Source organism: Hydra vulgaris, chromosome 13 (assembly GCF_038396675.1).
Source record: "Hydra vulgaris chromosome 13, alternate assembly HydraT2T_AEP".
Lineage (NCBI taxonomy): Eukaryota > Metazoa > Cnidaria > Hydrozoa > Anthoathecata > Hydridae > Hydra > Hydra vulgaris.
Genome location: NC_088932.1, coordinates 28,472,894 through 28,488,937, shown reverse-complemented (window position 1 = coordinate 28,488,937; position 16,044 = coordinate 28,472,894). Strand labels below are relative to the sequence as shown.

The window sequence follows — 16,044 nt, the reverse complement described above, 5'->3', positions numbered from 1 at the left end:
GATACGATGCTTTGGTGGAGAACGTTTGCTTTGTGGAGTAGAGTTTTAAAGAAATCAAAGAATAAAAAATTATAGACGTACTTCAAAGTATAGCTATACTTTGGAACGCATCTATAAAGTTAGAAATTGCCGGTGTAAAGTTTGTAGTCCGATAAAATTAGGTATTGCAAAACTTTTTAAATATTGTTTATATAAAATGATCAATTCTAATTTTTCAAATAAACCTTTTTCAAAATAACCAATTTGGGCAGTGATTCGTATTTTATAAAGATAAGTAAAAATATTTTATAAATATAAGCGAGATAAATTTGTAGTAACTCGTAATGTTAATGATGAGTATGTTTTAATCGCTTTCGTCAAATTTTTGATGTTTTAATCGCTTTCGTCATCCATAACTACTCTTCGCTTTTTTTTTGAATTGATTTTTGAAGCTCCTTTTGTACTACTCGATGATGATGACGAAGATGAAGCAGATGTATTGGATGATGATGACGAAGATGAAGCAGATGTATTGGATAATGTTAGGGAAGAACCTGAAGACGGTAGTAAATTCTCTTTGTCTTCCGTGGTCAATTCTTTATTACCTAGAAGTGAATTAAAAATTAAACCAACAACAAACTCTATCTTTAAATTTTTACAAGACCTAATAAATTTAAAAAGTTTAAAAAAACACTAAACAACATTTAAAAAAAATTATTTTAAACGAAAATCGCATTTTATTAAAAAAACAACTGTTTTTTTAGTGCGACAAAATTTTAAGATACTTTTACAAAAAACGCTTTATTTAAAAACCGCAATTGCGAGCTATTACGAATATTTATTTGATGTAAACACCACAGACGATTAATTAACTGTAAACTGTTGTGAACTGTCAAAAATTTAATTTAGGTTTTTTTTATTAGGTATAAAATAACAAATTAATTAATAATGGGTCGTGCTGCATCGTTAAGCCCAGATGAGAAAAAAGTGATCTCTAACTCATTAAAAATAGGTCATTCAGTTATTTACATGGCTTGAAGCCATTGGACGCAGCCGAACTGTGATTAGAAACTACCTTAATTTTTTTTTTTTTTTTAAACAATATCATTAAATAATTTTTTTTTCCGGGGCAACAAAGGGAAAAAACAAATAACACAAAACAAATAACAAAATGGGAAAAATATTTACAAAAAATATTTACCTTAAGATAATGATAATATAAAATAATAGATTAAAACATGACGATTAAACATGACATACGTCATACTGTGTGAAACAGATGCTTGCATTGTGCATTATATACAGATTGCAACAAAATGTCATATGTATTTGTTTACTCAAAATATTGATAACCTGTTTACTAAATTAGTAAACATTTATTCCCTCAAAAAGTTCATAACGTGTAAATTATAAAAATGTTATTAAGTAAAATTTCAAATTTTACTTATGTTTTTAAAAGCAACAGATTTCAAAATACGATTGGTAATCTAACTTGTTTATGAGTAAATTTTATATGGAACATGTCTGAGTATACTTCTAATGTTCCTGGATGAACACAGTAAAAATTTGTGAAGAGTATTTGCGAAGTTTATAATTTATTTTTTCAGAGAAACAAATATCCCAATATCATTATATGCTTCATAAAACACAAGGAACATAATCAAATTGATAGTATGATCTGAAATAAATAAAGTAGAAATAAGGATTCAATTAATAACCCAAACCTAAATAATAATTTCATTATTTAAGACCAAATGTTAATTTGAAAGATCTAAGATGAGTTAGATTAATTGACTTTGAGAAAAAAAAAAAAAAAGCAAAGCAAAAACAAGGATCTGGAAAAAAACATTTCTTATGGTATACAACTCCAGCATGGAATATAGAATTTTACTGGAAGAATCAAATAGAACCATTTTTACCCCCTTCTCTAATATAACCCTCAAATTTACCTTTTTCTGTACTGTAAGCTTGGGGTAATTAAAGAAAGCTTTAATTCACAGATACTTTTGGAATTAAAACTTTTTACTCAAAAATTTTTTGTTTCAATAAAAAAAAAGAAAAAAAAAAGAATTGCCAGAACTAGAGCTAAGAAACATGTATGAAAAATGTATATACTTACTAGCATTTTCTGTTACCAAAGTAGTTGGTTCTGTAATATCATCTTGAGTATGCACAGAACCAGAGGATGAACAGCCACAGCTAGTATCTGCTTCATAGTTTTCATTTTTTGAAAAGAAGGATTTTATTCCTGAAAAAAAAAAAAAAAAAAAAAATTCATATCATGCGCTGCAAACTTAGGCGCATGCAAATCTTCAAGTAAACTTATACTGAAAGCAGCCATGGCGCAGTGGTAGCGCACTTGCCTCAGAAACAAAGGATCCGTGGTTCAAACCCCACCTTTGGGCAAAATTTGCGACACCAGTTAGGAGGCGTGAACTACCAATTAAATGCTCATCCGCAGTGCTCTGTAATAAGACTGTAAGGACTTCTTGGGACACCTAAATAAGATAAAATAAAAATAATAATAAAAAAAATAAATAAGGATAGCCAAGGTATTCAGTACATACATCAACCGTGAGTGTTAGGATTTGGACAGGCAACATGTGTATAAAGTGGAGAAAAATAGCGAGATTTCAATTTAAAAAGATCATTCAGTTTAAAGTGGAGAAAAATAGCGAGATTTCAATTTAAAAAGATCATTCAGTTTAACCATTGTTAAGGGATTCATAAAAGTAACAGGTTTATACAAAGGCAGTAGGGTGACATTTCACCTCATTTCAAGCAATATATGTAACATAAAACAGTTTGTTACTAACAATACACAAACAATGATAATAACAATTGAATCAAAAGGTATAAGTTCACAAATTAAAACTTTTAAGAAAATGGAAAAAACTGTTTTATTAAAAATGAAAGTAGCTTAAAAAATAATTTTGGTGAACAAATGATGTACTTATGACCTTTTCAAAGCAAAAGGTAAACATTGCCATAGAGACTACGATAGCATTCTAAAGTCACTTTATGGAAAAATATGACAATGCTTTTTTCAAAACCACTGATTCAATTAATACATAAACAATATATTATTCTATATAGTTTTCGATTCTTACCGAGAAAAAAGTAATGATACATTTGATACCTATTTATTCATTAAACTAAGAACTGACAGATTACCCTGCTTATTACAAATTCAGCATGTAGCATAGAACTGTTATTATAAAATCCAAATTGTAGGGGGTGAGTATTTCTAATTATCAGGCATATAATTAAGAACTTTTGTAAAAATTAGTAAAATTGATAGTTGCTTTGGTTTTTTTGTACAATTTAACAAGGACTACAATAACTGATGTTGACATTGATTTTGGTGTCCATCCATAATTAATAGATTAAATAAAAAATTATATTAGTCATTTTGTTGAAGTATAACACTTTGCATATTTCAAATGTTCTGCTGATATACCAAACGAGTCTGGGAATTTTTTAGTTTAGAAATAGCTATAATTGTCTTTTCTTCAGTTATTGTTATGTCACCAGGTTTTGTACAGAGCGGTATTCTTCGAATTTCATTACAATGTGTTATTTTTGAAGTGTTCAGTACATTTTCATATCAAATGGTTTTCATATTCTGAAGTAATGGATTCCAAAAGTTTTTTGGCTCACTATTATTTTGCTTTTCAATTTTTATATACTGCTTGAAAATTTAAATATTTTTTCTATTTTACTAATTTTTCTACACTCTTTTTTCCGCCAAAATAACTAAAGATTGTTTTTATTTTTAATTTAATTTAATGTAGAAGTTTTTGTTTTTGCATTTTCATTTTGTAGTTTTTGTGTTTTGCTTTTTTGTAAGTGTAAAGTTTGTTTTTATTTGTGCTGCTGTTGCTAATTGTTTTTATTTTTGTTTGATGTTGTTATTAATTGAGTGTTTTCATATTTTTTGTCTTATTTAATTCATTATAGCTTTATCATTATTATTATTATTTTGAAATTAATTTAATTTACATACTTTTATTTATTATTATTTTGTTTGTTTGTTTATTTTATTTAGGTATCACTCCAATGACTAGTTTTCAACTATATGAGTGACACCTAACCTAATTTTGTAAAAGTATAAAAAAACTTTTAATTTTTTAGTTTTTGTACTAAAAAATAATTACATGACTTAATAAAGTTAGAATCACTCCAAGCATAGCTAGGAATAGTATCTTCTATTACAATATTGTATTTGGTGTGCTGACCACTAACTCCAACTGATATTGACAGCAGTAAGTGGTCACTCAAACTACTTGAGGATTCAGGATGAAAAATGGCTTTAAGATTGAAAAAAACTTGTATATTTTGATATGGCTATGTGGTCGATATATGATGAATTCGGTAGTGCCTGGTGTCGATATTTGTAAATATGGACAGAACCTTTAGTTACATCAACTAGCTTTAATTCATTTCTTTCTAAGAATTTAGATAAGTGTACAGAATAATTTCTTTTAGAGTTAATTCTTTCGAATGAATCATCTGATGCGAAAAAGATTGAAAATCGCCAGTTATAATGAAATCGCTAGTTGAAAAACACATTCAAAAGTAATTTTTTGGAGAGTTTAGAAGAAATATGTTCACACTCAAAAGACATGTTTTTTCCCTTTAAAATTTAATATCAGCACACAAAAAAGCACTAGCCGGATGATCATTTTTAGGCTGGTGTAGGGGATTTACAAAATTCATCTGTACTTGCTATTTTAAATTAAAATAAAATCAGAATTCTAAATGAAATTTTTTTTTAGGTTATTTAGGTGCTCCCAGAAGTCCTTACGGTCTTATCATGAAGCACCGCGGTAGAGCATGTAACTAGAAATTCATGCCTCCTTCCTTACCAATGTCGCTTATTGAGCTAGAATTGGCGTCGAACCTCGTACCTCTGGGTTCTAAGCCAGAACTCTAACTACTGCGCCACGGCTGCTGTGGTTAGAGTATAATAATTTTAAAAAGAATGGAGAAACAAGCATTTTACCATTCTTTTTAAAATTATTATACTCTAACCACAGCTGCTGTGGTTAGAGTAAAATAATTTAAAAAAAAGAAGGTAAAACGAGCGTTTAATTTAAATTCTAGATTAAATAAATAAAATAAAAGGGGAAAATAAAAAAAAACATTAAACAAAAATTCTAAATGAAAGTAATCAAAAAAATATCAAAATGAGCATTTTAAAATCTAAATAAGATAATTAAAACAACAAACAACAAAGGAAATGTTTTATTTACATTTCAAATAAAATAATCCATACATAAAAATGTTTTCACAATTTTTCATAAAAGTATTTGATGAAAAAAAAAAGATTTGTGACAATTTCAAATAGTTTTTTTTTTTGGCAAGTACTTAATTATGCGCCAAAGTTTTTGCAGGTATGTGGGCAAATACAAAAATGCTTGAGCACAAAAAGGCTTGCCAAACAGAGAAGATATATATATATACATACACACACAACACACACACACATATACAAATATGTGTGTGTTAAGTGTGTGTATGTAAATGTGTATATATATTCATATACATATACATATATATATATACATATATATATATATATATATATATATATATATATATATATATATATATATATATATATATATATATATATATATATATATATATATATATATATATATATATATATATACATTTACATATATACACATTTATATATATAATAAATATATTACTATATCTATTTATATACGTATACCATTTATGGTAAATTTTTACAGGTCTCAACAAAGTATACACTGTCAAAACTATTATAATAATTGAGGAAATAAATTAAACTTTATAACTTGTCAAGAAACCACATAGGAGCAACTTAATAGACTGTTGTTTGTTTTTTTAATTTATTTTTTTACTGTTTATATTATTTAATTTTTTCATTTTTGTATTGTTACATCGACTGACTTAAATAAGTAGAACAGGCAAGGAGTAGGGTTACGTCAATTTTTGGCTTGGAGCGACTATCTATCAATTTTAAAAAATGTGTGTATGTGTATACTTATTACCTAGAAGAGAGTGATGAAAAATATAAATGATAAATTAAGAAGTGAAGTAAGTCGTTAAGATTGTCTGGGAAACAGTGAGAAATGTACATAAACCTAAACTACATCTTTTTACAAATTCCTAATGAACTAAAGTAAAAATTCAAAAAAGTTAATTCAACCATCTACACAATGCTTTATGTATTTGTAATAACTTTACCTTTTTGCCATGCTGGAGTAGGCCACATTTTTGCATGGTTGATTAAGGGAAAACTGTTTCCATTTTTTGAAGATGAATCATAACATGAACCCATGCTACTTCCACCATTAGATTCACCACCTAATGACTTTCTTGGAGCTTTAGCAGCAACAGCTAAAAAAAATAATTAATTTAAAATCAAGCAAAATTTGTTAAAAAATCTTGTCTCCTTAAATCTAAACTTTTAGAGAAAATTATTTTATTTTAGGGAAAAAAACTATATTTGTTACTTATTATTTTTAATCACAAAATAAAATTGAATTAATACAGAAGATTATTAAATTTATAAAAAGGTAGATCCCAGAGTATAAATAATATAAACAGTCAGGGGCTATTCTAGACTGCTTTTGATAGCATTGACAATATTTGGGCGCTGCCCAAATTGAGAAGTTGAAGACCTTTTGTCTCGAAAAAATACATGCATCTTTTTTTCACAAAAAAATGTCTACATATGGCAAATTCTCTTACAGCTTGCGTTGCTATGAGGGGTACCGCTGCCCGAATTTTTTTAGTATAGCCCCTGACAGTTGATTTTCATATAGATTAAGTTGCTAAGCTAATAACATACAGATAAAATAAAAAAGCTGTGAGCAATTTGATACATATCAGTTAGTAGAAAAGTGAATTATATGTATACTGAACAGGTACTTTCACCATATGTGATTAATAAGAGTAAAAAATTTTATAAACACTGATTTAAAGGTAATACTAATGGACCTGACTTTGAGATGTTTTTTATAATACTTTCAAATTGGCTTCAAAACATATTTTTAAAATACACAAAACATCTTTCAAGCTAGCACTAGTGTACAACTAGTGCTAACATTAAATAGGTAAAGATCAGCTTTTGAGTTACCAGGTATAAAAAATTCTACATTTATCAGATGATTTTCAATTCATAAAGATCAAAGTTATCAGGTAATTTTTATAGCAAAGTTTAAGATCAATGTTTAAACTAAGCAAGAGTAAAAGCCATAAAAAAGTTTTTTTTAAACAATTACACTTAAGGCATTGCGGAAAACACCTTATGCCTTAAGTGTAATTCAAATGGGAAAGTAGCAATCAATGGGTGTTATGTTACACTTTTACACTTTTAATGCCAAATGATTTCAATGAACTTCATTTACATACAATACTTAAGTAACCATAGAGATGTGGCAATTGCAATAAATCTCTATAAACACTAATATTTTAAATATACTATTTATTATTAAATATTATTTATATAAAATATGAAGATTTTATTTCTTTTTCCTTTATTTTTAATTTTATTTTGATTTTCTGTTTGTAACATTTTAATAGTTTTACTATATTACACAGCTATTTAAAAAAAAAAAACTTTAACAATTAATGAGACAAAAAAACTAAAACAAGAAAAACACGTTATATAATTTATTACTATGTGACTTCTACATAATTTAATAAATACTTTAAGATTTTCAAATAAATATGTTTTATTTGAAAATCTTAAAGTATTTATTAAATTATGTAGAAGTTATGTTATTATTAAATTATTTTAAGTTATGTTCATTTTTACACTGATTTTCTTAAATAGAGTGCTTAGTTGTGGTTTTTAACTCTTAAAACTCTTCTTTTTGTATTTCTATTAAAGGATAAATAAATCTAAATTTTTTTTCTCAGTATACTTTCATAAAAAAATAAACAATACTTAATTTTGTATCAGACAGGAAGAAAATGGCAATAGTTTCATATGAAAGTCAAATCTAAAACCATTTAAGATTTATAACCCATTAAAAAAAAATACTTGTTCAAATAACAAGTCAATGTGTTTCTTACAGAAATTCTGTGAAAATAGCTAAAGGTTTTAAGTTTAAAGCTTCTTTTTTGTAATGTAAAAAAGTTAATTATTGAAACAATTTTCTAAATTATTTATTTTTTATATTATTTTAGTATTCAATTAAAGTTTAAATGACTAGTATAAAGAATTTGAGATTTCTGACGGTTATATGTAAGAATAATGTAATGATGTTATATGAAAGAATAAATTTTCTTTCAGATAACAACAATAAATAAAAATTTCAGCACAAAAAAAAAAAATTTTTTAGTTATGTCATAGAAGGAAAACTCAAAACACTAATGAAAGAGATGCCTCTTCAAGATGCCAATCCAATGAAGCATCTCACCAGACTATCCTCATACTACTCTAAAAGGATTTTAAAATTTTCTGGCATTTAGCCACAACAATCTTTGCTTTGATCACAAATCAAACAAATAAATAATATTTAATAAAATAAATTTAATAAAAACTTTATCTAAGAATAAACCATCTTCCTCTTATAAACTATTAACACCTGAACAACTTTCCAAAAAACTCTTTTAAGGAATCTTGGTTTTATCAGACTTTGATATATCTGATTTAAATGGCTGGAAGTTTATTATTCTAATGGATTGACGTTGAGACAATAGCTACTTGTTAATGCAATAGTTTCCAACTTGACCATAAATTTGCAAGAACAACTAAGATAAGAAAAGAATAATACATAGTAAATATCATTTAACTTTATCAACATAATGACAAACTATTGTTGGGTCATTCCATATCAAATCACCTCATGTTCCAGGGTACGATCCCAGACTTGCTTTATATATATATATTTTAAGATCAGAATTTATATTTTTACATTAAGAATGATACTATTTGTTGATATGCAAGAGATTTTTATAATCAGCAAAATGACAAGAAGTGAACAGAGTTGGTTAGGTCGATAACGTAAATTAGAAACAAAAGAGGACCAAGAACAGAACCTTGAACAGCATCAAAAAAATAGATTTATTACTATAATTAAAACGATTAATACTTACATATTGTTTTCAGTCTAAAAGATAAGATCGAAACCTGTTATTTACAACACCGCAGGCCTTGGTAGGAAACGAGAGCTTTAGATCTAGCTCTCACCCACTCTCCCCTAAAACATCTAACAGGAGCAATTTACAGCTTTCGCAAAAGTATTTTTTCTTTCTCAAAAGTATAATTATCATTGTAACTAAAATGAAAAACGCAAAGTCAAAAAAATTTAATTAATTGGATAATAAACAGGCACGTTTTTTGCACAAAAAAAAAATTTTAAGTTCAAATATATTTTCACGTTGCAATAAATGACACTTGCTATGTATTATTGTAACATTAATGTTGCAAACATATGCTTGTAACAAATGTAAAACCAAATTTTGTATTTAATAAGCAATTTTTATATAAATAAACAGCTCTCATAAAAAGCAGTTTAGAGGAGCAACTAGCATGGCTCATCATGTTCGTTTTAGGAGAGCTTTTCTCCGCTCTCATGCTCATTTACTCCCGCCGAGGCCTGACACCACAAATTCAAAATGACCACAAAAAAGTTTTTTTGATTAAAAACAAATTGAAAAACATTTAAACAATTAAATGAGTTTAGAAAAGAGCACTCTAGAACATATAAGTATTTTTAAGAAGCTTACTAATGTATCTAACATTAGTAAGCTTCTTTAAAAAATGGAGAGAAATAAGTCTATAGTTTGTGTAGAAAGTTTAGAGTCATTTTCAAATATTGGAATAATAAATAGTTTCAAAATATCAGGAAATGTTTAATTTGTGAATGTGGTATTAAATAGCTTAGAAAGAATATTTGAAAACTCATAGTAAAAATATATAAGAATGTTTATGGGATTGCTGTTTGGACCTAACGACTTTCTTTTTAGATATAAGAGATGAAATTTAGATATTTTCTTGTAAACAATCGGGAAATGATTTAATAAAATTTTTGATATATATTAGATTATTAATGCCTCTCGAAAGTTTCCAAAGAATTTTTACCTTTCCTGAGAAAAATTTTTCAAAATAGGTTTTTTTTACTAAGTTTAATCAATTAGTAATGATCATATATTTACATCTCTTAAAAATACCTTCAAACTTGTTTATATTTATAAAGTCCTTAGCTTTTAACATTTTTTGTTGGAAAAGATTGTGTAATTGAATAGATTTTATATTTCCTTTTTAAATCCATAGTTTAATTTGATGCTTGAAGCTAGTTTAATTCGATGCTTGAAGATACTAAATTTTTAAAGTAGAACAGTGATCTAAAATCAATCTTGCTTCAGCAATAAACATTTGGAAACATGAGTTAGTGTCATTAGACTTCATCCCAGTCAATTGATAATTCAGATTAAAAGTTTTCGTTATTGAATTTTTCAAAATTATACTATATAAACTGTGCCTGAAAATAAAAAATTGAAAAAAGTGATCAGAAATTTTATGAGTTATTAAATTAGAAAAAATATTATCAACGATTGTAGCAGAGGGATCAGTAATTCTCATCGACAAAGTGATACTAGGGTAAATATTATAAAAAGAAAGTAAGTTTAAAAAATCAGATGTCCTAATTTCATTATTTGATTGTATCAGATCAATATTAAAATCATCAAGTAAGAAAACAGATTAATTTTCAGCAGATATTTTTGAAGTAGAACAAACATAGTATTATCAAAAACATTGATATCAATGAAAGGGTGTCTATATATTAGGTACACAGAAATAGCAATTTACTGAACCAATTTTAATTCTAAAGATCTGTGTCACGTTTTTTTTTAACATTTTTAAAAGTTAGCAAACCTATTTTTGTGGTGTTTCTTATTAGAAAGAAAAAAAGCTAATCTTTTTTTTTATATGACTATATGTATGGTTACTAAACTTTTTTATTGATTTTTTTGCTCATTAAACTTTTGTTGATGTTCTTATGTTAAACTCTTGTCAAAGAATAAATATGTTAAATCTTTGTCAAAAAAAAGGATAATATAAATAATTTTATTTAACATTAAAATAAAATACACGATTTTTTATCTAAATTCTCAGATATATCAAATTAATATAAAAAGTTTTAGTGTAAACCTTGTCAAACCTACGCAACAAAATAAGTTTACTTAATAACGTAATTTATTTTGTTAACGAAAAAGTGCCAGAACTTTAGTAAATGCATGTAAATTTAACTTAAAATACACAAATTTAAAATAAAAATGTGCTTTAACTAAGCATCATTATTTAAAACTTTAAATGTAAAAACGTAACATTTAATATTCTTTCGCATATATTATTAAAAAACTTAAGTTTTTTAACTAAATATTAGAAAAAACAAAACTTTATCATGTTTTGGTTAACTTACGTTACATGAAAATTACAAAAATTCTTTCACTATTTTCTTGAAATATATATTTTCTATTAAGTATAAAATCTTACCAACAACAATGATCATGTTAGCTCCATTTTTACACTAAATTAATTCCGATTATGCAAATAAATTCATGGTTAAAATAACATTTTACAATAATATTTTTTTTACTATGTGACAATGAGAAAAACTGTAACTTTCGGAAGCATAATAATGACTCAAATAAATCAATTTTAGTACTAAAGGTACTAAAATTGATTTATTTGAGAGAGATTTTAAAAAAAAAATTATAATGGGGGATGGAGTGGTGGACATCCTCTTCCATATGTTGATTTGTAAAACACTCATACATGTAAAAATCTTGTAAAACATAAGTATTGTATTCTTACTTAACTAATTTTAATATAGATATATTTATTATTTTTGAGTTGAACACTTTTGAAAACAGGGTACGTTAAACCATCACCAATACATCCTCCTGCAACTCTAAGATACAATTATCATGTTAACTTGTGATCTAGAATAAAGTTTAGTATTTTTTGTATGAAAAATCTACAAGTTTTTGTGAAAAAACAATCTTTTCTGTAAGAAATATGCATTCTTTTATGGTAAAGGTAGTTGTTGGGCACTCCCTCTATCTCCAAAATACAAGGTGATGAGAAGGAAATATAAATATGTAACCCAATGTTACATCCAGGAGCGTGTCTACGAAATCTAGGTTTTTTTATTATATATAACTATAAAAACCAAACTAAAAAAAAAACTAAACAAAATTATGCACGGTTAATTATTTGAAACAGTTGGAAAAAAAATAAAAAACCGGAAAACATAATAGTATTTCGGTTTTATAATTATGTGATTATTAAAAAATAATAATAACAATGTTTTGATGGAGGTTAATCTAACTTTTGAGTTAAGTAACTTAATTAGAAACTTAAATTAACATACCTTATTTTACTTCGTTATATAGAACTTTGTTTTTTAAATTTTTTCTTTCATAAGTTAAAAAGAAATCAAAATGATTATTTTAGAACAAAGTTAGGACTTCCCTTTTTTCATACACCCAGATATAAATTTTTATCAAGTTTTATTGTTTAACTATCAACAGGAGGTAAAATCAGTTAGTAACAACAAGTATACATTAAAATATATCAATAGACATTCCCAGTTTTATTACACTAGACTGCATATCATTTTAATAACTTGCATTTTAAATGATAAATAAGGAGAGAAAAAATTTCAAGTATGGAAAATAAAATTCTGACTCCCCTTTTGACATATACCCTGCTTAATTTGTGTTTTATTAAATTTATTAAACATAAAATATGGCTGTTGATTAGTTCAAAATGTGGCTTAATTCACAAGTTTATATAGTATTTTAAAGAAAAAAGTTAGTCCATTGGAGAAAAACATCATATCCTTTAAAATTAGGCGACCAAATATTATATTACTTGTGTTATAAGACACCTGTGTTTTAGTTTCTTCTAAAAACCTTCAGTTTCTTCTAAAAACAATTGCAGAAATTCAGTATTCTTGTTATACTAGTTGGAAAGACTACATCATATCTTTAAGTGCCTTTTATTTAACCAAAGGCTTTATTAGGTTTTTTATTGCCAAACCAAAGGCTTTATTACGCGAGTTTGACCTGAGGGAAGTTTAGTTGAATTTTACTCAACTGTCTGAATTTCAAAAAACAAACTCTTATCTAATAATAATGAAACATTACAAGCATCAAACCTTTTCTTTACTGAGGCACCTAAAAGGTTATAAGAGAATAGTAAAAAGAAGTTGCAAAGCAAAAATTTAGATAAAGTCTAAATGGTTTAATTAAGCTTTTCACACAGAGTTGTCTATAGATAGTAAACAAGTTTTTAGCAAGTTTGTTATAAATACTTATGAGTTGTGTTTTAAATAAAACTCAAATATAATAAAAGTATAATTTAAAAAAATTTCTTTAAAAAAATCATATTTTAATATGAAAAAAATCATACTTTCAACTTAAGTGATGTTATAAGTCATTTCAAAAATTATTAAAACATTTTTATAAAATACACTCAATCTGGTCAAAACTGAAAATAGAGAGGGGGAGAAGAGCATAGTTTTTTTTGGACTTACCCAAACAATTTCCTGTAATCGCCCCTGACACCTATCTTTTGATACCAAGATTTCGATAAGAATTGACTGATAAGAATTGACTTGATTCGATAAGCATTTCGATAAGAATTGACAAAGTTATAACAAATAAGATAAATAAAAAATAAATTTTGACAACAGTTTTATCAACAAACCTATATCAAAAATTAGCTACTAAAACTTCATAACTTTTTGTAGAATGAATCGAATGAATTGAGGATGTTTCTTTTTATAATCTTGTTTCAGTTATACCAATAAAAATGGTTATAATTACAAATATTTAATATATTTGTATGATTTCGAATGAATATAAATAATTTTAATACTAATAAATTATTTTTTAAACGGTTATTATATTATTGATCTCAAATGATAATATCATTCAAAATAACCCAAACCTTTTCTGGATGAATTTTCAGCTCTTGTACGAACCATTTTCAACACGATATTGCATACAACACTCTTTAATCCAAAATATGAGCAAAACAGAAAATGCTGAAAATTTTCAATTTATTGCATTAAAGGCAAATTTACTGGATTAAAGGCAAATTTACTGCAATAAAATAAAGGCAGAATTACAACGATATAATTTCCCGCGGTTTAATAGTTACATTTTTTCATATACTAACTTATTTTTTTAAATTTTGCGGGAGAGAAACGACGAAACTTTGTTTTGTTTTTTATGGTAGTGCTAATTTTTTTATATTTTTACGCTCTTATTTAAACTCAAGTTAATGAAGATGGTCGTCTTGTAAAAAATATGTAAAAAATCAAATTGTTGTTATTGGTGTATTTTAAAAGAGAAATTTTTGCTCTTTCGGAAAATATATACTTTTACACATGTTTTTTATTTAGATTTTTCCAAAATTTACTTCCTATAATTACATGTATTAGTTTGTTCTCTTAGCAACGTTCTTAGCAACAACTTCTTTTTATTAATGACTTAAATGCTTCTTTTAAATTTGCAACTGCTTAACATTTTGCTGATGATACTAACATGCTACCGGTTGACAAATCACTTAAAAAAACCAACAAATATATTAATCATGATCTTGGAAATCTTGTTCAGTGGCTTTGTTCTAATAAACTTTCTTTCAATTCTAACAAAACAGAGCTGATCATCTTTAAATCCAATCTGGCACCAATTAATAAGCACTTAAATTTCAGACTAAGCGGACAAATAATTTATCCTTTAGACTTTATTAAATATCTTGAGATTAAAATTGATTCTAATCTTTCTTTTCAAGGCCATCTGAATGACTTGGCAATAAAACTCATCAGATCTAATGGAATACTAGCCCAAGTCCGCCATTATGTAAATCTAGAAATTCTGCTAAATATATATCATGCTATTTTTATATAAACATAAATATGGAAATAAATCCATTTAATATCAATCTATTACCTCATGGAACAAACTTCCTCCTGATTTAAAATCTCTTAATTCAATCTCTGAATTCAAAATCAAGCTTTTTAATTATTTGTTAAAAAAATACAATTAAATATTTCTACAAATTAATTTTGGAATTCTTTATTATCTATATCAATTCGTGATCCTTCAGTTTTTTATTTGATATTTTTAACATTTTGAAATTCTTTTTTATTTGCCATTTTGAAACTTTTTTTATTCTAATATTATTAATATTAGTACCAATATTTTGGCATTCTAATTTATCTATCTATTTATTTATCTTTTTTAATTTAACCATTCTCTACTTCGTACTAAATGTTTGTTGTCGCTGTCATTAAACAAATTTAAATTTTTGTTGCTGCTGTAATTGTCTTTATTTATGAAATCTTTTTATTATAATTGTTATCATTTTGCTACTATTATTATTATTATTGTTGTTGTTGTTGTTGTTGTTGTTGTTGTTGTTGTTGTTGTTGTTGTTGTTGTTGTTGTTGTTGTTATTATTATCATTATTATTATAATTAGTATTATTGTTATCAATTATTACTACTAGTTTCATCAATGACTATAAGACTATGTTGTATATTCAGGTATTTACTTAAATTAGTACTTGTACTATTGTAAATTAATTTGAAATTTTATAACTGTTTCAAAATATATTTGATTTGATTTGATTGAGAAGGCATTATTTTAACTAGAGGTAGTTTTATGATTTTTTTCATATGTAACTACATCTGGAGAAAATTCTTCCAGATGTTATTAGACTTAAAGACAAATTCCCAGATGTAGTTACATCTTCAAAAGATGTTATCAGGGGGCAATGATCTAAAGCGTTTTAATGTTAATGGTTCACAATCTTTTTCGAATTTCCACGTTTTTTATTTATTGGTTATTATTTTTCTCTTTAACGAAATCTTTATTTACAATTATTTCTTTATTGTATATTTGTAATAAAGAATAATAATAATAACAATAAAAAGTAATTTTATGTTTTTTTAAACTGCTTTTTGATACAATAAATTTTGTAGTGTAATCTTTCAGCGTTAAAGCGCTAAATTTAAAGTTTGTAACTCCCTGAAT

General features: G+C 25.9%; 1 protein-coding gene across 1 annotated transcript; it reads right to left on the bottom strand.

The window, feature by feature from the left end:
- Positions 1-210: 210 nt before the first annotated feature.
- On the bottom strand, positions 211-14,196 carry LOC100199337 (PCNA-associated factor). Its single transcript, XM_065815237.1, has 4 exons — positions 13,952-14,196; positions 6,223-6,375; positions 2,099-2,227; positions 211-584 (listed from the first exon to the last, which is right to left on the bottom strand). The coding sequence occupies exons 1-4, from the start codon at positions 13,986-13,988 to the stop codon at positions 373-375; spliced, it is 531 nt and encodes a 176-aa protein (XP_065671309.1). The 5' UTR covers positions 13,989-14,196; the 3' UTR covers positions 211-372.
- Between the last annotated feature and the right edge of the window lie 1,848 nt (positions 14,197-16,044).